At 42.7% G+C, this 24844-nt stretch overlaps 1 protein-coding gene across 4 annotated transcripts in view; it reads right to left on the bottom strand.

Moving 5' to 3' along the window:
- Positions 1–1804: 1804 nt before the first annotated feature.
- Positions 1805–24844, bottom strand: part of PKIB (cAMP-dependent protein kinase inhibitor beta) — an 86752-nt gene continuing 63712 nt past the window's right edge. For 3 of the 4 annotated variants that reach the window (XM_005280185.5, XM_065588472.1, XM_065588471.1), the window contains exons 2-4: positions 12121–12185; positions 9968–10148; positions 1805–2743 (exon numbers count right to left, since the gene is read on the bottom strand). In XM_005280185.5, the coding sequence (XP_005280242.1) occupies positions 2661–2743; positions 9968–10121 (237 nt within the window). In that variant the 5' untranslated portion in view covers positions 10122–10148; positions 12121–12185 and the 3' untranslated portion in view covers positions 1805–2660. The remainder of the gene's footprint in view (positions 2744–9967; positions 10149–12120; positions 12186–24844) is intronic. The other variant, XM_005280186.5, reaches the window with a different exon arrangement.

Here is a 24844-nt window from a genome sequence, read left to right as displayed (position 1 = left end):
AGGCCGGGGTGGCCATCCTGAGCCTGAGAAGGAGCCATAATTTACCAATGTACATTGCCAAAGAGCCACACTTTGCGCTAGCAACCCCCCATCAGCTCCCCCACCCCCACTCCCAGCACCTCCCACCCACCGGCAGCTCTGCTGATCAGCTGTTTTTTGGCGTGCAGGGGGGAGGGGAGGGAACGGGAGGAGCGAGGGCATGGCAGGCTGAGAGGAGGGGGTGGGAAGGGGTGAAGTGGGGGCAGGGCCTATGGCAGAGCAGTGAGCATCCCACAGCACATTGGAAAGTTGGCGCCTGTAGCTCCAACCCCGGAGTTGGTGCCTATACAAGGAGCCACATATTAACTTCTGAAGAGCTGCATGTGGCTCCGGAGCCATAGGTTGGCCACCCCTGCTATAGGCTAGTCTAAGGTGAGCTGCTCTCAGTTTCTCCTGTTGAAGTTGTTCCACTTTGTAGAAATACTTAAATATACATTGAACCAAAAAGAGAGAGAGTGTGAGAATGATTCCGTATAGGGTTACCATATGTCCGGATTTTCCCAGACATGTCCGGATTTTTGGTCCTCAAATCCCTGTCCGGGGGGAATTGCCAAAAAGCCAAACATGTCCGGGAAAATACCCCCAGCTTTGTTTTGCCGGCACCCCTGCCCCAGTCTACTGCTCACCTTAGAGCGGCTCCAGGAGGCTGCGAGCTGCAGGCGGATTTCCCCGCGGTGGCTGCTGCTGCTGCTCCCCCCAGACACCTCAGCTTTGTGTAGCTGAAGAGCCACGCTGCCCGAGCGCTACTGGCTTCACGGTTTGCCGGGCAGCCCCCAGACCTCCAGACCCTGCACCCCTGGCCGGGCGCTTCCCCAGCGCAGCCGGAGCCCGGGAGGGGAAGCACCCAGCCGGGGGCGCAGGGTCTGGAGGTCTGGGGGCTGCCCGGCAAACCGTGAAGCCGGTAGCGCTCGGGCAGCTGTTTCATGTGGCTGGGAGGGAGGAGGGGGAATGAGGGGCGCTCAGGGGAGGGGTTGGGGCAAGGACTTTGGGGAAGGGGTGGAGTTGGGGCAGGGCGGGGAAGAGGCAGGGCCGGGGCCCCGTGAGTGTTCTCTTTTTTTAATGTTTAAATATGGTAACCCTAATTCCATAGCCTGGTGATCAAGGCATTCACCTGGGAGGTAGGAGATGTGGATTCAAATCCCTCCTCTGAATTAGGCAGAGAAAAGATCACTTTGCCATCTTATAGACTGGCCTACTGACTGTGATGCAGCTCTGCATCTTGTCTCTAGGCTAGGGTGTGCATCATGCCCCTATCCCTCTATAGGGCAGCCAGTACATAAAGCCCCATTACTCTGGCTCCATGTGGGATTTATGATCATCATCCTTTGAGTACTGCCAATACCCATGTATCATTAATACCTCCACCTGTAAGCCATACTCCAATAGAAACACACTATGCAAATAGAAGTGCCTGATTATCAGAATTAGCTGCACTCTATACCTTTGTAAGAATTTCAAATGACCATTGACTCCGATTCCAACACAAGTGCATGCATTTATGTGACTCTATATCCTGAATAATAAAGGGATCCATACAAAATATTTTCAGGAATACAATCTTTGTAACAAAACATGAATGATCTTTTAGTGCAGGCAGAGAGTCTTTGTTTAAATATGTTTTAGTAAACCCAGAATGAATGGAATAGCTCCGTCATAAACGGACAAACCAAAAAATCACAAATGAAACAAAAACATTGTGTATTATGGTACTTCTGTTTCATTCCTTGCCATACAGGAGAGACATCAAAGATTCAAGAACACAAAAGAAATGGGATCTATTTAATATCCAGGATGAGAGTAAACAATTTAAATCACTTACAAATGTTGCTATTTTATTTTAAATACATCTGAACAAATAGAGTATTGAGGCTGTGCACAGAGAAGACAGAAGGAGTATGATTGTTGGGAATAGAAGAACCCAGAGATTATCTGCCTGGGGATAGGGCTGAATAAACTGAAGAGATTTTCAAAAAGTTTTTTGTTTTTGTTTTTTAAGAAGAATATAGAACATTTTGGAAAAGAGGAGGAGAAAAATGGTTTTGTTTCAGGCTTTTTCACCCCTTTTCTATTCCCAAAGAGAACAAAACCTCTGAAAGTTCCAAAAGTTTGTACATCATGGATGTATGTGTTTCTTCTATCTTTAAAGGTCAGAAAAATCCCCTCCCTATCTGCATCCCAATACACTTGACATAATCTCATCTTGGATGGGAAACAAGACTTGGTGTCACTGAAAAAAATAATTTGGAAAATTAATCAGGAGTTATATTTAGCACAGTTATTGTCTTTTGTACAACTGTTAACCATAATCATTGAAATGATCAAAAAAGGTTTGGTTGGATTAGTATCAATATGGTGCAACTGATAACAATTAAAAAACACCACATACATTCTTTAGCTTTTTCCTGGTTGTGATTTGTAGATTACTTGCTTTTTAATGGACTACAGTAGAAAACAGCATGAAAACCCTAAGTAGTAGCTGCAAGTTAATGTCATCCAGATACAATTGTGTTGAATAGTCCTGCCCAGAACACTACAGTTTCTACTAGGGCTTGGAACCTGTGAAAAGCAGAACATTTGTAAAGTCTGTCGATGGACATTGTAAATCCAGCAATCTCTAGAGATTAGGAGGCACTGCTTTTTCCTTCTATCTCTGGGTTTTCCAACATGGCTTCAGATGATATTTCTCCACCCTCTGCTTCTTCATCTAAAGAGACATAAATACATGATAAAACACCTAGCACATGTATTCTCATGCAAGAGATTGGCTATTTAATCAAAGATAAATATTTATTGATCAATGCTAGTATCAAGTGGCTCTTAACTACCACAGTGACAGATGTTTTAGCAAAACCATTCAACAGCTAGAATAGATAGTTTAGACAGATAGGACTTGCATTTCATTTTCCAACAGCAATTCCCTGTTGATGCTGAGTTGCTTGTCCTGTGCTTATACTGATCAATGGGTATTTGGTTGTAAGATTAAAATTGGAGATAATTTCTTTGATTTTTCTCTTGTCATTTCCAAAGATAAGAAAGAATTTCATATCTCTGAGTGTTGCTTGGTTGCAGATAAAGAATGTTACAATGTATGGGGGTGCCAGTTATGGTATGACTTTTCTTAGCATTGAAATGCTTCATAGACTCCACTTTGCCTTTGCAAGGTGAAGATTTTCTTTCTGATTTAGAAAGTTCACTCTTTCATGGACTGGGTTAGAGTGATTGTTTGAATACAACAAAACCATGGTAGCCTGAAAAGATAATTAAAATAGAATTCCACTATATAACTTCGGATGTATTATACTGTTAATTCTTTACTACTGATTAAATATACAAGTAAATGTAAACTGCCCTCTGTTTTGTTTTCTTTACTCAGCAACTGTTTCTAAAACTATACTGCCCTCAAGCCACATGTGGCACAACCACTGATGTCAATGGGATTTGCACACCCAAATCTAGGCCAGACTATGGCTTTTAGGGATCTATTCAGACCAGGTAGCTCTGATTTAAACATACAGTACTTGGCCGTGGAGCTCTCTGAGTCTTATGAAGTTTGACTGTCAGAACCTAAGGGGTAAATTTTCAGCAAGCAGTCCTGAGAATTTGCCATAACACTAGCATTAGCAAGAAGAACTGTGTATCTTATATCTGCCAGAGTGAAAATATGCAACTAAGCATCATTCCGGAGCCAGTGCTCCCTAGCATCACAAGCTCCATTGAGGTCATCTGCCAGTAAGAAAGAACTTTATTGAGCTGACCACTAGGTGGTTCCTTCACAGGAAGCCAATTTCTAGGTAGGCACAGAATAAGTTACTCCCACAAAGGGGAAGAATCTGAGCATTAACTTGATGTGATCTTTACAGCATACTGGGCTACACCATAGACCAATGTATGCAGCTCCCATCCTTTGCTCCATTTGGAAGAGCATCTGCAGATCCCATTCTTGGCTTTTCACCAGTATTACAGTGGTTTACAGCATCCTGGAGACAATGTAAAACTTATGGCCCACAAGCATTAAGGAAGGACAAACCTATTTGGATAAAGTCTCCAAGATCACCACCCACATTTAAACCCAAATTGAATTTCCTTTCAGGTATGGAAAAGTATGGCTTGCTTTAAAAAATAAAATCATTCCCCTCTGCACTTCTCCTCTCAGCTGGAAAAGAGGCTGTTCTTGAAGTATTTCTCGCACAACTGGATGGAGGAATTGCCAGAAACCTTGTAAGAAAATCCTTTCATTGTGAAATTTCCAGCTCTGTTTTACAGACACAAAAGGTGCAGATGAGGATCCAAACTTTTGGGTACTTGACCCTAAAAACTTTCTGGCCATTGTCTTGTCCTAAATTTACTTTCCAACAGTGTATATGGGCTACAATCTGTTGCATACATTGAGAATTCTTGAAATGGGTTTATGTGGCATTTACTAGAACGGGGTCGGCAACCTAAGGCACACGTGCCAAACACGGCACGCAAGCTGATTTTGAGTGGCACACTGCTGCCTGCCGCGGTCCCGGCCCCCGGCTCCACTCAGCCCCCCTGCCCACCGCTCTCCCCTGCAGGGGCAGGAGGCAGAAGCTTGGTCCTGTGGCAGCCAAGCTTCCCCCTCCCCCGCTTCTTCCCCCAGCGTGGTGCTTTCCTGCCCCTCCTCCTCTCCTTCCCTGCACCGATCAGCTGATGGCCCTTGCGAGGGGGAGGGGGACGAGTGGCAGCATGTTCGCTGTTCCGTAGAGGAGGCAGAGAAGAGGTAGGGACGGGGCCTTGGGGAAGGTTGTGGAACAGGGCATATCCCTTCCAGCCCCCTGCCATGAGCCGCTCAGGGCAGAAGCCTGGGAGCATCCCCATGAGCCGAGTACCCCAGCCTTCTGCCCTGCACCTCCACCCCCCCGCCCTCTGCCCTGACCCCTGAACTCCCCCCCACCCAGCCTTCTGCCCTGCACCTCCACCCCCAGCCTTCTGCCCTGCACCTCCACCCCCCGCCCTCTGCCCTGACCCCTGAACTCCCCCCCACCCAGCCTTCTGCCCTGCACCCCCACACACCCCCAGCCCTCTGCCCTGACCCCTGAACTCTCCCCCACCCAGCCTTCTGCCCTGCACCCCCACACCCCCCCAGCCCTCTGCCCTGACCCCTGAACTCCCCCCCCACCCAGCCTTCTGCCCTGCACCCCCACACACCCCCAGCCCTCTGCCCTGACCCCTGAACTCTCCACTCACCTAGCCTTCTGCCCTGCATCTCCCACACACCCCCAGCCCTCTGCCCTGACCCCTGAAACCCACCCCAGGACTGGGGTCCTGGCTGCCAGCCCCTTGACAGCCGGCGTCCTGGCCGCAGGCCCCGCTCAGCCCACTGCCGACCTAGGTGAACAGAACCCCAGGCTGGAAGCAGGCTGAGCAGGCTGGCAGTGTAAGATCAGCATTTTAATTTAATTTTAAATGAAGCTTCTTAAACATTTTGAAAACCTTGTTTACTTTACATACAACAATAGTTTATATAATATAGACTTATAGAGAGAGACCTTCTAAAAAACATTAAAATGTATTACTGGCACGTGAAACCTTAAATTAAAGTGAATAAATGAAGACTCGGCACACCACTTTTGAAAGGTTACTGACCCCTGTACTAGAATGATACAGAACCATTCTGTAGCTAGTGTCAGGGAAACCCTCTGAGAACTCTCTGCTCATACAGCACCCCTGAGTCATCCCTAAAGTTAGAGCCAAATTGACCCCCATCCTGTGCAAACTTCCTATTACCTCATTTTCACCATTGCAAATTACTGATATCAGAAATGGAGGATTCAAAAGCAGCCCTTTTCAGAAACAGCACTGGTCTACAACAGTGTTAAGAGCAATTGATAATTCATTGTTCTTCCAATCTCTGCAGATTACATCCCTGTATTCATGTGAAAGAAGCAGCACATTTTGCTGGAGCTACTGTATCTCTGTTTTATTTGTTCTTAATAATAGATTGGATGGGCACCAGGAGTGGATGATTATTCTGTCTGGAGGCCTAAATACTTATGTCATTTTGTGTAATGCCTTGGCATTTCTTTTAACAAGGTGATCACTCTTTCATGTTCATTTGCATGTGGTAAAAGACTAAGGGGAGAGGCTCTGTGCTGTAAGAAGCCCTTTTTTTTTTCCAACAACTAAGCTTTCCAGAGGCTAAAATGAAACAAATGGGAGGAATCTTTCTTGATCTCCAGTTGTTTTGTTAACTCTATTTTATTCAAGTTAGTTATGTGTCTCTGATTGTGCTGAACTATATAAAGCTTAATAAGATTTTTTTTAAGCCAATGAATATTTCATTGGGCTTGGCTAATGCAGTGTTTCCACCTCCACAGCTCCAGCTGTGAATAACAGCCCAAATCCACATTGTTCTCAGCTACATCCCATTCAGTAATGGAAATGGCAGCTCCCCAGTGGTGTAGTGGTAAAAAAAAAGAAAAGCGGGTAAATGAACCTGAACTAAACTCTATATTCCCCAAATGTGAAGTTGGTAATCTCCATTTACCTGCATTTACCCTCATTACACTATTGCAGCTCTCCTTTCCCCAGTCTGAGCATAAAGGGAACCATGCTGAGCTCAGAGTAGAAAGATTTATCACAGTTCTTGTCAAATGAAATCTTATACGTTGACCAACATAAATAATTCTCATTATAATATGTATCAAGGATGTGGTGGAGTGGACTCGTGGGGTATGTCTACATTGCAATTAAAAACTCATGGCTGGCCCATGCCAGCTGACTCAGACTCAGGCTAAAGGGCTGTTTAATTGCAGTGTAGATGCAGGGGCTTGTGCTGGGGTCTGGGCTCTAGGATCCTGTGCGGTGGGAGGGTCCCAGAACTTCAGCTGCAGTCTGAGCCTGAACATCTACACTGCAACTGAACAGCCCAAGTCAGCTGGCACAGGCCAGCCCTGGATGTCTAATAGCAATGTAGACATACCCGTAGTGCTACAAGTACTAAGGCCAGCCTCTTTTATAATGCAAATGCCTGCAGGGAGAGGTTAAGATCTCAGTTTCTCTAGAGGTCTGATCCAGCTCTCACTGAAGGGGAGTTTTTCCATTGACCTTAGGGCCTGATTCAGTTCCCATTACCTGCCTTCACTGCTGTCAGACTCTTAGGGCTGCCAGCACTAAGGCCTCCGCTGCCTTCCCCTAAACCTAAGGCAATATCTTTGGACCACCCCTACTGTCTTTCCCTTCTAGCTAAAGCAATCTTGGAACCATCATCAATTATCTTTGAAAACTCATGGAAGACGGGTGAGTTCCCAGAGGACTGGAGAAGAGCAAACATAGCACCTATCTTTCAAAAGGGGAACAAAGGGGACCCAGGCAATTACAGACTGGTGAGCCTAACTACTGTACCCGGAAAGATATTGGAACAAATTATTACATAATCAGTTTGTCAGGATCTAGAGGATAATAGGGTTATAAGGAATAGCCGGCACGCATTTGTCAAGAACAAATCATGCCAAAACAACCTAATTGCCTTCTTGGACTGGGCTACTGGTCTAGTGGATAGGGGAGAAGTAGTCAAGTCAGTTACTTGATTTTAGTAAGGATTTTGACACATTCTCACATGATAGTCTTATAAGCAAATTAGGGAAATTGGGTACAGATGAAATTACTACAAGGTGGGTGCACAACTGGTTGAATTACCACACTCAAAGAGTAGTTACCAATAGTTTGTTGTCAAACTGGGAGGGCATACCTAGTGGGGTCCCCTGGGTCAGTCTTGGTTCCAGTTCTATTCAATATTTTTATAAAGGCCTTGGATAATATAGAAGAGAATATACTTATAAAATTTGCAGATGACACTAAACTGGGAAGGATTGCAAGCACTTTGGAAGACAGGATTGGAATTCAAAATGACCTTGAAAAATTGGAGAATTGGTCTGAAACAAACAAGATGAAATTCAATAAAGATGACTGCAAAGTACTACACCTAGGAAGGAAAAATCAAATGCACGACTACAACATAGGGAATAATTGGCTAGGTGGTAGTACTGCTGAAAAGAATCTGGCAGTTCTAGTGGATCACAAATTGAATATATGTCAACAATGTGATGCAGCTGCAAAAAAGGCTAATATCATTCTGGGGTGCATTAACAGGTGTGTCAAATATAAGACATGGGAGGTAATTATCCCGCCCTGCTCAGAACTGGTGAGGCCTCAGCTGGAGTATTATGTCCAGTTCTGGGCACCAGACTTTAGGGAGGATGTGAATAAATTGGAGAGAGTCCAGAATAGAGCAACAGAAATGATTAAAGGTTTAGAAAATCTGGCCTATGAGGAAAGGTTAAAAATATTGTGCATGTTTATTCTTGAGAAAAGAAGATTAAAGGGAGGACCTGATAACAGACCTCAAATATGTTAAGAGCTGCTATAAAGAACTCCTTGTCAGAGGATGTTGTGAAGGCCAAGACTAACAGGCTTCAAAAAAGAACAAGATAAACTCATGGAGGATAAGTCCATCAATGGCTATTAGCCAGGATGGGCAGGGATGGTGTCCCTAGCCTCTGTTTGCCAGAAGCTGGGAATGGGTGATGGATCATTTGATGATTACCTGTTCTGTTCATTCCCTCTTGGGCACCTGGCATTAGCCACTGTTGGAAGACAGGATACTGGGCTAGATGGAACTTTGGTCTGACCCAGTATGGCCATTCTTATGTTCTTATATTCTAAAGAGGACAGTGATCATTTGTTTTCCATGTCCACTCAAAGTAGGACAAAACGTTATGGGCTTAATCTTCAGCAACGGAGATTTAGGATAGACATTAGAAAAACAGGTTGGACAAATACCTGTCAGGGATGGTCTAGGTTTATTTGGTCCTGCTTCAGCATTGGGTGCTGGACTCGATTACTTCTCAAGGTCTCTTCCAGCCCTACATTTCTATGATTCTTCTTTCTGTGCCCATCTCTTTCCCCCTCTACTTTATAATGCTCTGCCCTTTAACTTTGTGCTTCTGTTCACCAAACACATACATCCTAAATTTCTGATTCTTTTTCCACCCTTCTCGTTTCAAGCCAGCAGGTGGCAAATTGATACCTTTTTACTCCTCTACTCAAGTGCTCTATCTTCCTGTAGGATCTGCTGAGAAAAGGTCTGCCTGTTCATTACCCTCTCACAAGTCTCCCGTGATCCGCAGTGGGTTAGAAATATCAGTTATAGAACCTCAGAGATATATGAAACTGCAGATAAGACAACCATGGAAAATAAATAATGGGAACAGCTTCTCTCTTTGAGAGCACCAAAGGGCCAGAAACTAGCTGAAAATCCCCTTCGGTTGAGCAAATTCTCAGCTGGGGTAAAGCTGGTGTAGCTGTCTCCTCACCACTCCTTCTCCACCCTGGCAGAGGAGGACAAGGCAGAACACAGCTCTCCTCCACAAATTTACAGCTGGCATATGGTCTCCTGGGGTGATAGGTACATCCCTAGATGGCTCGATTTATGCTTGAGTTGGGGCCAAAGCTGCGGTGGTTTTGGAATTGGGGTGCTGTAAGTGGCTTCCTGACACCTCTTGCCCTCCTGTGCTGAGACCCCAGTGCAGAAGAGAATCTGGCACATAAGGCGAGTAACCAACTAACAAGATGATCGGAGGCACAACAGTGTTGTGGTGTGGGTGGTTGTTTTTTGTTGTTGTTGCTGCATGGATTTGGAATTCATCTTTTAATTCCAGTTCCCCAGCTAGTGAACAACAGGCATAAGGGTGGATATGGCAAGTTTAGCTGAAGTCTGGTATAAAATTAACCTTTCCCAATTAATGGGCACAACTAATGGCTGCTTTGGAAAACAGATGCAGATTTAGTTCTAGCTAGAGAAGAAATACTGCCATTGCACTTGACATCATAACTGAAAGAAGTGGTAAAAGTCTTGAGAGAAAATGGAGGATAACTGCATGTTATCTCACCAATTTGTAGGCATTACCTTTTGACACAGAAAGTTCAGCTAGTTTGTGTGGCAGGTCTGAAGTCCCTGCCCCAGCCCCAGCTGGAGAACCCAGAATATCTGGTAAGGCATTTCGGCGGCCTGCCCTTCCCGATGCTGCAAAATCTGTGACCACAGGCTCCACATCAGTCATTTCTAACTTCTTTCTTCATAGCAACATCTGCAGACAGAACACACACCAAAAAAAAAAAGCTGTAGTCTGTTTTGAAACATGCAGTAATCCTGTTACTTAACAATGGAAGGTAGTCAGCTTCTGAACAATCAAATACCAATGGCTTGTGAAAAGTGACTAACTAGTGCTTTCTTAATAAATGTCACATACTTCAATACCCTGCTGCCATAACTTTATCTATGATCTGAGAAAACATTTCACTGTTCATTTCCTTCTGTTTCTATTTGTACTTTAGCATCACAAACACAGACTAGCATAATGGATAGCTCTCAGTACCAACAAGGTACCTATAAATAGAGGCAGCCTTTCTATGAGCCACTTGTATAGGGTGTGTGTGTGTGTGTGTCCTGATCCCTTTTCTTTTTTTTTCTCTTTGTAGATGGTTTTACCACACAATCACTTGGAAGGGAATTGAAACTCTGCCTTGCGATGTTGTCTCTGAGGAACAGTCAGTGGGTTGTATTAATTAATAATTAATCATTATTATTATTGTCCTTATTTAGGCTGAAACAAAATCCTTCCACAATTGGAGCAAGGTGTAAAGAAAGGACTCTGTGCTTTAGTTCTGACAAAGAACTAAACATAAAACCTCTCAATTCCACAAAAGTCCTTTATCCTGCAAGTACAGGTGCTTTTACTTTGCCCGGTTCCCATAGAAATACTTTTAAGGGTAGGTTTAAATAAGACATGTTGTCTCTTACAAATAATGTCCTTGTGTAAATAGGTAGAACCAGTATTTCCCTATGCACTAGAAGCCTGCTTCAAAACCCACTGAAGTCAGTGGAAAGGCTCCCATTGACTGCAGTGGGCTTTGGATCTGGCCTTAGGGGACTGAGAAAAGTTATTTGCATGCAAAAGTGTTTGCAGGATCTGGCCCTAGCATATCAGCTGAGGTGGGAGTGTCTGCCCCCAAAGGGGCATGACAGGGTGGGGTGGGGGGAATAGTGTTTCAAAGTGTAATGTGTATGAATAGTTTGTAACAATTACAAATAATAACTGAAATTAACAGCAACAAAACAATTTGTCCATGATATAAATAATTTGTGGTAACAATAAAAGTAATTTTTATCAAATACTAATTGCTCCATTTAAAGTAAGATTTACTTCCTTTTGGGGAGTTTGATGGTCTTTTTTATAAATATGGTCAATACTTAAAATGGGGAAGGGAGAGGAGGCGTGATCTGAAGACTAGGAATTTTGAGGTTCTTACCCTGACATTATTCATGGCAATTGTCCCTATTTAAAGAGATTTTTTTAAAGGAAAATATAAATCATCTTGCCACTCTGTTTCTCCTGTCTAGACTGCTGCTTATAACATGTTTCATTTCTATAGCACTTTTCACTTCAGAAGCATCTAGCATTTTACAGTCACTAGTACTGTCAGCCTCACAACACCCCACTATGGTAGGTCAGAGTTAGTATCTCCAACTGAGGCAGGTAGATTAAACATGATTTGCTCAAGGTCACACAGGAAGGCTGTGGCAGAGCCAGAAATAGAACCCATTTCACCTGACTCCTAGTCCTGTGCTTCAGCCACAAAGGTTATTCTTCCCTCCTTCTTGTAAACTCCTTGCAGTTGTTTAGCTTCAATTTCAAGCATAAATATTCTAAATTCATCTTTACATTTGTCAAGAGCTAAATATACTTTAAAAATTAATGGCCAGTAGTGACAGGCATGAGCAAACGGTTTTACACAACATGAATGTGTAAATGAACCACACTATTTAAACAAGTGCAGCCACCGTAAGTGCAGGTTTGGTGGGCTAGTGGAACCTCCCTGCCTTGAATGCAAATGGTTATAGGTTCAAATCCTCACCAATCTTGCCTGGATATGATTTAAATAAATATAAACTGATATAATTATCTATCTAATATGCTACCCTGACAAGAAATACTGAGAGGAGAGATTATGTATTGCATATACATTATTCATCACAAATATTTTTCTGTTTTTACTTACTTCCTAGAGGAGTTCTGAAGTTATTGCTCATGTGCTTAGTCTTCTCATGACAGCAAGGAAAGAGGCTGGAAATCAGATTTCAAAACAGAAAAGAGCAAGACTCTAATCAGTGTCTTCCTTAGCCATTAAACTTTTAAACATTGTTACTTATTCCTGGTGCCCAGCCCACAATACCACAGCAGCTCCTTCCTCTTTTGAGCTAGCCAGTCAGGTATTGTGGTGGATCTAGCCAGTCCAGTATTGTTCCTCTTTGACTGCTGTTTTTTAAAGATAAGTAAAATAAAACAGATGCAAACTGTATGTCAAAATGCTTTCCAGAGTTACAGAATACAATTACAGTCATGTTGGCCCCAGGATATTAGGGTGGCAAGGGGGGTGAGGTAATATCTTTTATTGCACTAACTTTTGTTGGTGAGAGAGATGAGTTTTCAAGCTGCTTAGCTCAAAAGCTTGTCTCTCTCACCAACAGAAATTGGTTAAATAAATTATCTCACCCACATTGTCTCTCTATTTATTTAAAGATGCAGTTCAAAATTGGCCTCTGTTTTTAAAGGCCACAATGGAGGTCTTCCAATCTATGTCATGTACCTGATCTCTCTACTCTTTTCTCTCAGGAACTGGCACCTCTGTCCCCCAATATAATTTGTGTATAGGAACCTCCCCAGCTACAGCTCCTACCATCTGAAACAAGCTTCCTGTATGGTATAGTCTCCTTTCATCTACCTCATTTCAAATTTCATCTGAAAACCTTTTTTCTCCATTATTCCCTCTTTTTTCTCCCTGATACAGTTTATCTGACTGTAATTGTATTCTGTAACTCTGGAAAGCATTTTGACATACAGTTTGCATCTGTTTTATTTTACTTAGATTTAGATTTATACATTCAATAAAAATGTATCTGGTCTCTGCTCTAGGCACTTCTGAAAAAAACTGAAAACACAGCCCCTCAGTGTCCACCAGTCCAGCATCCTGGTTTTGTGGCCAGTGTATTGCAGTGTAGCCAGCCAAAAATTAATCAAAAATACCCCATGCTACCCACAAACACCTCCACTCATTTCCTCCTCCCTTTCCAGCATTGCTGAAAGGTCAGTAGATTTAGGATATTTCAGATCAAAGGGAGGAGTGAGCCAAAAAGTTGAGGGCCACCCAAAACTTCCTGCCTGCAGCCCCTTCTCTTTTAACCCCAGGGTGCTCCAGCTCAGACTCCTTCTCTAATTACAGCTGTGGTTATATGGCATGAAGAGAGAGGTTGTCCCTCAGGTAGGCAGATTCTAAACTTTATAGGCCAAAACCAACACCATAACTCCACCTGGAGACCAACAGGCATGTATGAAAGACCCTATTCAGAATAATAAGGCATTGTATTGTGTAAAAAAGCCCATATTTTAATATTATCAGAGATTTATTTTCCTAACTCTTTTTTACCATAATGCTTTCTGTGGCCCACTTCCTCCCCTTCCTATGGTACCCTTGTACCGCTCTATTGTCCTAGCCTGTGTAGGTAGAGCTGGGAACTACTATGTCACTATCTATTGTAGCCAAGTATCTGAAAAGGTCTGGTGTACCGTAATGTCTCAGTTTCAGTCTATGGGCGGGGGAAAGAAATAGTCAATTACAGTGTGATTTGTCCATAGTCCAGGTAAAATTCATTATTGTAGCGATCAGAAGTTTAAACAGGCATATTTTGGATACTTGGACAAAATATTGACAGGCTGTCATAACTATAAAGGGAAGGGTAACAGCTCTCCTGTGTACAGTATTATAAAATCCCTCCTGGCCAGAGACTCCAAAATCCCTCTACCTGTAAAGGGTTAAGAAGTTCAGGTAACCTGGCTGACACCTGACCCAAAGGACCAATAAGGGGACAAGATACTTTCAGATCTTGGGGGAGGGGGGAAGGCTTTTGTTTGTGCTCTTTGTTTGGGAAGTTGTTTGCTCTTGGGACTGAGAGGGACCAGACATCAATCCAGGTTCTCCAAATCTTTCTGAACAAGTCTCTCATATTTCAAACTTGTAAGTAAATAGCCAGGCAAGGCGTGTTAGTTTATCTTTGTTTTCTCAACTTGTAAATGTACCTTTTGCTAGAGTGTTTATCTCTGTTTGCTGTACTTTGAACCTAAGGCTAGAGGGGGGTCTGCTGAGCTCTTTAAGTTTGATTACCCTGTAAAGTTATTTTCCCATCCTGATTTTACAGAGATGATTTTTACCTTTTTCTTTAATTAAAAGCCTTCTTTTTAAGAACCTGATTGATTTTTCCTTGTTTTTAGATCCAAGGGGTTTGGATCTGTATTCACCAGGGAATTGGTGAAGAGTTTCTCAAGGCTTCCCAGGGAAGGGAATTAGCTTTGGGAATGGTGGCAGCGGACCAGATCTAAGCTGGTAGTTAAGCTTAGAAGTTTTCATGCAGGCCCCCACATTTGTACCCTAAAGTTCAAAGTGGGGAAGCAGCCTTGACACAGGCAAACAACCAATATTCTTTTTTAAGTGAGCTTGCTGGCTTATTGTTACTTAGCTGCAGGACTTTCTGTCAGTGGCATACCCACCATTCTAGTCTCCTGAGAGAAATGATTCACAGAAGCTGACAGGGTTTATTAAAAACAAATGCCAAAGGAAGAGACCAAATTACTTTCTTTAAAGTCAACATCACTCTCAGGATCAAGAATAAAGTGTTTCATGGTGAATGGGAGTAATAGATGCCCTGATCCATATTCACTGTCAGCAATGTCTCTCTCTCACTCTATCAGGAAGCAGACAAATCACTGATACACATATTTTTGAAGCCTTTTTTTCTCCCCGTCTTTTCCCTGAATGCAAGGCTTACTCACAGACACATTACTGTGGTTATTCTGCTTGGGAGGACTGACTAATCCTCATGAAATGTCATAGTGCCTGACATTGGTATTGCTGCCAGTTCACACAAGAAACAGAAAGAAAAAAACCGTCTCCACTTGGTATTCTTAAACATGTCTGTCTTTTCTAAATCTTCACACCTGGTTCTTAGGAAAATACACTTTCTGCCCACCATCAAAGAGAGAATTATATTCCTTAACACTGTCATCTTTTGAAAGTCCGTTTTTTAAGAAGCCTTCCTGTATCAGAGAACTACACTCAAGAACATCTGGAAAAGATGGTATATAGTAACTAAGAGTTAATGGGCCAGAGCCATATTAAGATTTATTCTGTATCTTGATGGACTCTCAATGCATGGTCAGCATCATTTAAGTCATAATTTATTCATGAAAAGCTTTGCATTGTTTTCATTTGTAAATAATAATAATACTTTGTGCTCTTATAGCATTTTTCTCCAAAGTTCTCTGGCTACAAGAGGGTTTTCATGTGACAGCAGCCTAGGCCCCTATTAAATGATATACTGCCTGCAGTGCAAATGAGAGGAAAATGACACCTTCTTAGCTATGCAGTTCCTGTGTTTTCATAACCTCTTGTGTTGTGATACGCTCTGATGGCATTACTACCTACTCCTAAGAATTTCTTCTATACTTAGGACTCCCTCATAATATATGCTAATACTATTGCTGATGGGAAGAGGGAAACATTTGAAGAGCTTGCCACCATCATTGTATCTCCCACCATATGAGGAGTCTGCTATCAAATATTCCAGTTAGACTGTATCCTGGGAGTTTGTCTCAATTCTTCACTCTTTCGGGACGCCAAATTAGTTACAGCTGCCAAAACCCTGTCACCTGAGACCAGTAAAGTGGCTGTAGATGATGGCTTAGCCAATTCTAGCCATTGTGACTTCCAGGCTGGGTCCATGCATCTCGCTGTACTTGGCAATGAATGTCCTGACCTTAAAAATACTCTGATTGGTCCAAAACACAGCAGCCTGGCTCCTAGGCAACACCGGCTTTAAAGAGCTCATCAACCCACTGCTCTGTTCTCTCCACAGACCTCCCTCCCCATAGAAAACCAACATATTGACCCTCTTTTTTAAGACCTTCTATAGCAAGGAGCCAATGTGTGCTCTCAATAAGGGACCAAGACCTCCCTCAGTGGTGACATTCCAAAGGAACAATGACATTTTCACCCTTGAAGTTGACACTCACAAGAAAAGGGGAGAGATTGGTCTAAGCAACTGTCCAAAGACCCTGGAATTCCAGAGGAGGGAAGAATGATCACAGACCTCAAGGCCCTTACAAATAAATGTAAAACTTATTTCTTTATCCTAATCTTTCCCCAATAACACCCAGAGCAACACCAAAGAAAAAGAAGAGAAGAAGAGAGGAAATTACTTTCCAGCATCTTCCTATGCAGAAGGGAGAGATTGAGCCAGGGTCCAACAAATGAGTTCTCATTAGTTCATTTGGGGGAAATATTCAGCTATCTATAGTGATGGGTACCAAACAGGAACCTAGACAGATAGATATGTGGATAGCACCTTTCGTCAGAGGATCTCAGTGTGATTTTCAAATGTGAATAAAACTCACAACACACTGGGAAAGAGAGCATTGTAACTATTTTACAGATGAGTAAAGGGAAGCACAGACAAGTGTAAGTGACTGGCACAATGTCACACATGGAGTCAATAACCAAATCCAGGTGTCTTGAGCTATGCTAACCACTGAACAACACCCTTCCCAATAACTAACACGCAAAAGTGACTCAAACCACAGAAAAATTAAAGCAGAAAGGAAAATAAAACCCTCAACTTGGATTTCCCCCCATCCCTTTAGTTTCTTAATGAATGACGACAATGAAATCAAGGACATGGCAAAGTGGTTTTCCCCACATCCTGAGCGCTGACCACATGGGCCTCTGCACTCTACTTCGTGACTCAGAAAGAGAAAGCACAAGTGCCATTCCACACAGTGAGACTGAATTACATCCCTGTGTCATCCTTTTCAATCCATTAACAATGAAGCAGCATGTATGAGTTTTTCCACAACTCCTGACATATTCTTAGTCTTATGTAGTTATACTGGTTACTTATGAGCTTGGGGATAACATTTAACCTTTGTTATTTGTACTCAAAAAGCTTTTCATTTCTTTTGGCTCCCTCTGTTCTCTGAAGCTTGACATGTTTGTGTTCGTGCTTGGGTCTTACGTTCTGGACCTGACACTTACTTGTTATGGCATTTGTGCACTGTGGAATTTCCAGCTATAGGGCTTCTTTTGGATCTGCTCCAAGCTGACGGAATGCATTTCCATATGATTCTCTTAGTGTTTTTAAGGTCACACTTAAAACATGGTATTGTTGGTGTTGCACTCCATATGTTTTATGGAAATATGCTTATGAGTATGAATATGATGTAACTGGAATATGCTTTATGCAAAAGGCCTCTTGTAATGTATCATAACAAAGGTTATAAACAATTCTTCCTATTTGCATGATTGTATCATTCTTGTATCTGAAGCTAGAAATATGAAGTATAACTCTGAGGTTCTATTGTAATTATGCAAAGTGTGGGCCATTAATGGTGGTTTAGAATCTTAATGCTCCCACTGACTAGAAAAATTGGTTGTAAATGGTTTATTTACCTGCATGCCTTATTGTGTATGTGTGGGCCAACACAGGAAGAATGGAAACTAGGGGTCTTACAGTGACATGTGACCATGTCACATGATACTGGAATCCATCTTAATCCTTGTACTTTTCCATTGATGAGGCGGGGGTGGGGACAAGCACAGAGAAAAGATTCCCGCCTTGTGCCAAAGCTATAAAAGGAGATGGAGCAGGACAAAAGGGGCGGCCAGTCATGAGAAAACCCCTGCTTACCACTTGAGAAGTCTGCTGGATTTAACAAAAACTGTACCGGGGAAAGGATTGGGTCCAGACTAGGAAAGAGTCTAGTCTGTGAAAGTAGCTTATTGGAACATCTTTGAGGCTGAGATATTACCTGTAATCAGTTTCTTAATGTATTAGGCTTAGACTTGTGTGTTTTGTTTTATTTTACTTGTGACTTACTTTGTTCTGTCTGTTATTACTTGAAACCACTTAAATCCTACTTTTCATACTTAATAAAATCACTTTTGTTTATTGATAAACCCAGAGTAAGTGATTAATACCTGGGAGAGCAAACAGCTGTGTATATCTATCAGTGATATAGAGGGCGAACAATTTACGAATTTACCCTGTATATGCTTTATACAGAGTAAAATGGATTTATATGGGATTTGAATGCCATTGGGAGCTGGGTGTCTGGGTGCTGGAAACAGGTAACCTGCCGAGCTGTTTTTAGTTAAAGTCTGCAGCTTTGGGGGCGTGATCCAGACCCTGGGTCTGTGTTGCAGCAGGCTAGCATATCTGGCTCAACAAGGCAGGGTTCTGGAGTCCCAAGCTGGCAGTGGAAAATGGGCTCAGAGGTAATTTCAGCACATCAGGTGACAGTCCCAAGGAGGTCTTTGTGACCGAACCCGTCACATTTGGTAGTTGTCCAGTCCTCTCAGCTGGATTACAGCAATGCAAAATACCTGAGGACTTCAGTGCTTAGGAAACTCCAGCTAGTACAGAACTCTGCAGCATATCTCAGCAACGCTGGCTACTGTGAACATATCAGGCCTGTCTTCTGCTCTCTACACTGGCTTCCCATAGAATGTTGAATCAAGTTCAAGCTCTTAGTCCTTATGTTCAAGGAGCTGCTGGGCCCAGGGTATCTAAAAGAATAACTAAAGCTCAGGGATGAAGACTGTGGTCAACAACTTTCACACCTCTGGCACAATGGACCTCTCTAACATAAGGGTAAAGCTTGTCTGTACGTGAGACAGCTTCTTGCAGATCAGTCCAAGACTGTGGAACGAACTCCCCTGGGAAGTAAGGACCATCACAAGCTTCAGCACATTCTGCTCTAAGTGCAAGGCACATTCCTCTGACCTGTCCGTCTCTAACAGAAAAACACAGCAGAGAGAGAGAGAGAGAGTGTGTATTAGGAAAAAATTTTCAAAACAAAACACTCCACTGCACACACACTCCCCCTTGGGGAGAGGATGATAGAACAAATGCACGACAGATGTGTGGTCATGTTGCTTAATGCACTACTGGAAGGCACACAGATACTACAGTGATAAGCATGGTATAAAAAATCCATATAGAATAGAATAGGTTCAGTGTGGGTTGTGGGTTTGATATTTGGTTTGTATAGCACTGATACACTTTGAAGTTACTAATGTTATTTCATTTTATAAAGTAACTGTCCAGCTTTTCCACTGAAAAAGAAAAAATGGGGAGAGGCATGATGCTGAAAATTATTTCACAAATGATTGTCAGTAAGTAAAATTTAGGCTAAATACAGTGACATTTGCTGAAGACAGTCAATACTAGCCGAGAAAGCAATCACATTCCAAATGACTTTGGAAGGGTACGAGCTGTGACAGATAAGAGCCTTAGTCACATCCACAAGTGAGGTAATGCAGCTAGAGAGAAAAACAAAAAACAGATAAAGCCTATTGTATTTGCACATGGCTGAAAGAAATCATTCACGCCCAGACCCTGCTATATAATAAGAAATTAAGCCCAGTGGCAAACCGAGCCAAATGCTGTCTCCAGTGCTGTGGCCATCCAGTCTTACAGTGTTTCTGTTCCCTATTGAATAAGTGGCATAAATATATAATGTGCTACCTATGCATGTATCATGGATTTATAGGGGCTGTGTAATGCTCCCAGCCTTTCAACCACCTCCCAGGAGTAACCCCATTAGCATGCCAGAACCCAAGGGTCCACCCAAAATACAAGGGTGAATTCCCGAGCTATCTACATCCAAGATTGTACCTTTCGGCTCCAGCATCCTTTTTTTCTCTCACTCTGTGGCTCTCCCCAGTGACTCCAACTGAGATCAGACTGCTGAAAGAGGTTTTAGCCTCTGAGGGAGCAATGCAACCCAGCAAGCATCTGCAGCGATACTAGGCAGCCTTTTCAAAACAAGGTAGTATTATTAGCCAATAGGAGCATAGCATGCAAAAATTCTAGATTAATATGGAAAAGCCACGCTCAACTGGGAGTCCAGTATTAGTAGAAGAAATGGCCACACAGTGGTAGGCTCATCTGGGAGCCATCTTGGCTCCCTGTCTCTGTGTCTCTCTGTCTGTGAGCCCAGATCTTAACAGCCACCGGAAACCTCGTTCCTTTGTTCTCCTGACTCCAGCTATGCTGTGTTCACATGTTCAGCCTGCTTTGGCTTCCCGGTTAGAAAGCATTTATGTCCCAGTCATTGGTTCTTTCATTGTCTCCTCTGAGCCGTTCATTCATATACATTGATTCCAACCAGTTCTTGTTAAAGTATCTGGTATCAACCCAGATAAAATATATGACACCTTGCTATGCCTCATTCCCCTCTCCCCTAGGAGAAGTCAATCCATTTATATTCTGTGTATAGCAATACAAAGGGGTGGGTAAACTAAGGCACACATATGGCTCCTAAACATATTCCCAAAAATTCCTACATTCATCACAGCACAGAATACACTTCTTGAGTGTATCCCAAAGGTCCCATATCCTTACTCCATTCATGATCCACCTTTGCCCTGATTCCTATTGGAAAACTTGCTGACTGGCAATGACAAGCTTGAGGAGTAGTTTGGGAATCATTTACATGTCCTATTTAATAGGCCAGATTTATCAGGATACTCTGGATGCTATAGCCAGTCAGCTAAACTAGGCGTGTGGCTGCTGTGCATTGCCAGAGCAGGACAAAGCAGCCAGAGAGTACCACTGAATTTGGCCTTATATGTATTGCATTTATTTAGCGCTGATAGTATACTTGTGTGTGTATGTACATATATAGTGCGCCTCAATCTGTTTATTTGTCTATTGTTGCTTTATGAACTCCTTTGGGCAGGGATTGGGCCTTCTTTTCTGTCTGGAAAGCGCCTAACTAAGATCTTGTGGATGCTGCCAGAAAATCAATACAAAGATCCAGCAATGAGTTATACCATGATTAGATTTCTTAATATATGCAGCAAATGCCACCATTCTCAAATTAGCTCACTCCATTGCTGGAGAAAAAAACCCTACCAAACAAGATGCTCCACTGCATGCAGTTTTCTCCCTTGATGTGACAGATATTAGTCATATCACTTAGGCCCCAGATCCACAAAGGGACTTGTGTGCTGCAACACTGAATGTCACTGAATGCCTAACTTTTAGGTACCTACAAAAATAACAGAAACGACACTGAGATCTACAGAGTCTGAGCTAGGCAACTAGACTCCCTATATAATTAAAAGGGAAGAGCTAGCTAGCACCTTAGACTGTGATCCACAAAGCCAACACATTAGGCGGAGAGCCGCCTAAGCTAGTCAATGGGAGATGCCGACCAGAGGGGTGTGTGCGAAGACTCACCCTATCATGGAGATAGGCACCTAAGTCTGGGCTGCAGAGGGATGCTTATCTCTGCTTGCAATCCACAAACTGGGGGAAAATATGCACTTGTCCAAGTCACGTGAATCACATCCTAAGTATTAGCAAAATAGCTATTTCAGTGCTTGATCATCATGCTTACAATAACATGTCGGTAACTGGCCCAGCATGCCCACATACAGACATGTAAACCTGAGGACTCTGTATTGGAATCACAGGTAGAGTCAATAACCTCAAGAAATAATTGATCCCATCATTTTATTAACTGTTCTTATTTAAACCCCAGCTGTCATTTGCTATATTTTTCAGAGAGAGAGAAATTATTTCATAAGCATGGCGCATGCTGCACATTCCACAGTCTGCATCCTGCCTACAGAGTCATCACATGCCTGGCTAGCCACCGTAAACAAACGTTGAACATCCCCATCACAAAATCAGACAGCTCCCCCTGCTCATCGATGGATGAGGTCCTAGTCAGATGGAAAACACATTATGAAAGCATGCTGAACCACATGCCTTCTGACAACTGTCCAGAGCTACAGGTCTGGGCAAACTGCACAGCTGAAGACCCAGGAATGAACATTGATCCTCCGTCACCTGAGGATGTGCTGCTGGACCTGATGGTATTCCACTTGAGCTCCTCAAAAAAAAAGGTGACTTTGGAACCAGTGAGCATCAGCTTGCACCAACTGTTCTTAAAAGTGTGGGCTTTAAGAAAAGTATCAGCAGAATGGAAGATGGCATCATAGTGTCCTGTACAAGAGTAAAGGATCCCTCTTCGAGTGTGGCAGCTGCAGGCCAATCTGATAGTTATTGCTCCCTGGAAAGGTCTTTGCTCAGATTCTGCTTGGTGGGATGCAGCCACTCCTTAACAGACATCATCATCCACAGCTATCAGGTTTCACTGTTGGGTGGTCAACAATGGATGCTGTCGTTACCTTCCAGCTTCTGGATGAGCTGCACCGAGAATGTAACTGCCCACTTCACGTTGCATATATTGACATCAAAGTGGCTTTTGATTCAGTCAATGGGCCAGCATTTTGGCTCTCACTGAAAGGAATTGGCGTCCCAGATGTTCTGCTAAATCTGATGCATAATCTTTACATTGGTACTGGTGCAAAAGTGTTGGTTCCTGGCTTTAACTGCATTTCTATACAACTTTAGGTGTGCAGCAGGGATATATTCTTGTCCCGGCACTATTCTGTCAAGCTATCAACTGGATATTAAGACTCACTGCTCCACAGGTCAGACTCAAGATTGGCCAAGAAGCGTTCACCAACCAAGATTACACTGACAATGCTGCCTTGCTTGTGGAGAAGAAAGAAAAGTCTCTAAGATGCTGCTCATATTACAGGGTTGAACATCTCGTAGAAGTAGACCAAGGTCAAGAATCTCAGAATTGGGCCATCAGCTACACCAGTGCAGGTGGGGTTGAGTACCATGGAGAGTGTTGATGAGTTCATCTACCTAGGCTGTAAGCAGGGTTCAAATAGTCTCAGCAAACTGGACATTCTTTGATGAATAGGTCTTGCTGCCTCCTGCATGAAGTCCATGTCTCGCTTAGGGATGCAAAAACATCTTTGCACTGAGACAAAGTTTGGGATCTGTGAAACCTGTGTATAACCTGTATTGCTATTTGACTTTGTGCAAAATGTCATAATTTCACAGAGATCTGGCCTTCCTTCAATGACTCATTATATTCAAAATTGGCATGGCATGCTCTTTGGCTGCATCTCCAAGATGGACAAAGACACCCAGAACATTATGTTCTCAAACTCTCCATTGACACTTGAAGAGGTGAACTTTCTGACCCTACCTGGTGCCACTCACAGGGCCACCCCAGAAATTTATGGATGCACAGGACTGAGCCAGATCTAGGAACTTCATTACACAATGCCTAGTGCAACGCCATCAACTGTGATCACATTCGCTGGTGCAATGGTCCCTTAGTAAACTATGCATGTTCGATGATAATGCACATGTTGACATGTCATTTTCTACTCCCTTAAATTGAATATAGTTCTTGTGAGAGATGCTGGAGTTATAGCCCTAAAAGTGAAGTCTTCTATTGGTCAACAGAACAGGAAGTAGCAATCCAAGTTTCTGCATTATTGTGCCTAAGATCTGTTCTGTGGAGATTGCCTTCAAGGATTAGAAGATATTTCATTCTCCACAGCTACCCAGTCCTTGCCCCCTCTTCATCGTGATGCTTCCTGCAAGACTCCCAACTGTGATAGTACGTTTTATGAAGTGGATGCTTTCCATTATGAAATGGACTGAGAACATCAACTCATTTCATGTTGGCCACCAAATAGTGATCAGAGAATAATGATTCTTATTAATTGCCAACCTAAGTAAGTTTGAACTAGTAATCTAGGTGTGAAAGCCTCTAAATTGCTCATTACTGAGCCATCAAGCCCTCAGATTAATTTTTATTTTAAAACAAACAAAAAGCATGAACCCTTTGTGGTTTTAATCCCTCAAATTAAGTAGATCAAGCCCAAGTTCATGGCCAGATAAAATCTGACAGTAAAACCTATCACATTTATGATCCTCATCAGCAGGTTGTTGGGTTTTTTTATATGTTAGAATAAGAATTCTCCCTGCACCAATTCAATAAATTACATAAGTAATCTAGGAGTGGGTTAATATTTTTTAAAAAAATCTAATTATGGGATTGTAATTATATTTTGATCAGTGAAGATATTTACTGCAGTTTAGTTGGTAACATTGATGATATAGTTAAAGTATTAGAAGTATTTAATATATTGGTTTTGCTCATGGATATCTGTTAAAAATATAGGGCCAAATTCTGCTCTTGGATATTCTGTTGTAAATCCAAAGTAAATCCACTGAAGTCAATGGAGACACTTTGGATTCACATTGGCTCAAATGAGAGCAGAATTTTTTGCATAGTGGTGAAGTATTCTCTCATGTAGAAGCTGATCCAAAGCCCACTGAAGTAAACGTCAGAGGGCTTTGGACCAGTTCATCCTTTCTCTTATTCTGGGCCCAATTCTACTTACTGATGTGACAGTTCTCATCCTCAGTCATCTTTACAATTATGTCCTTTTAAGACCCCTTTGCCTGAAGAGAGATAGGGAGGAGAGAATCTTTTCCCTCGGGTGTAATATTTTGTGTCTTGTTAAGCACATTAGATGGACACAGGTGTAACTAGATCTATTATACTGGAGTGCCAACTCTGCTAGAGGGTAAGCGATACTTTTGATTCAAAGTTCTCATCTTCTCATTCTGACTCCAGCATAGGGTGGGCACACTGAAACAGAAACCCCTACACCTGCAGACTAAGAATTATTCACCACAATTATTTGGAGAATAAAATTAACACATTTGAGAAGGGAAGATAATTTGATTCAGAAAGTCACAAGCTGTTCTCAGACAGTTTGAGGTGTA

Source organism: Chrysemys picta, chromosome 3 (assembly GCF_011386835.1).
Source record: "Chrysemys picta bellii isolate R12L10 chromosome 3, ASM1138683v2, whole genome shotgun sequence".
Classification (NCBI taxonomy): Eukaryota; Metazoa; Chordata; order Testudines; family Emydidae; genus Chrysemys; species Chrysemys picta.
This window is presented reverse-complemented; position numbering and strand designations above follow the sequence as displayed.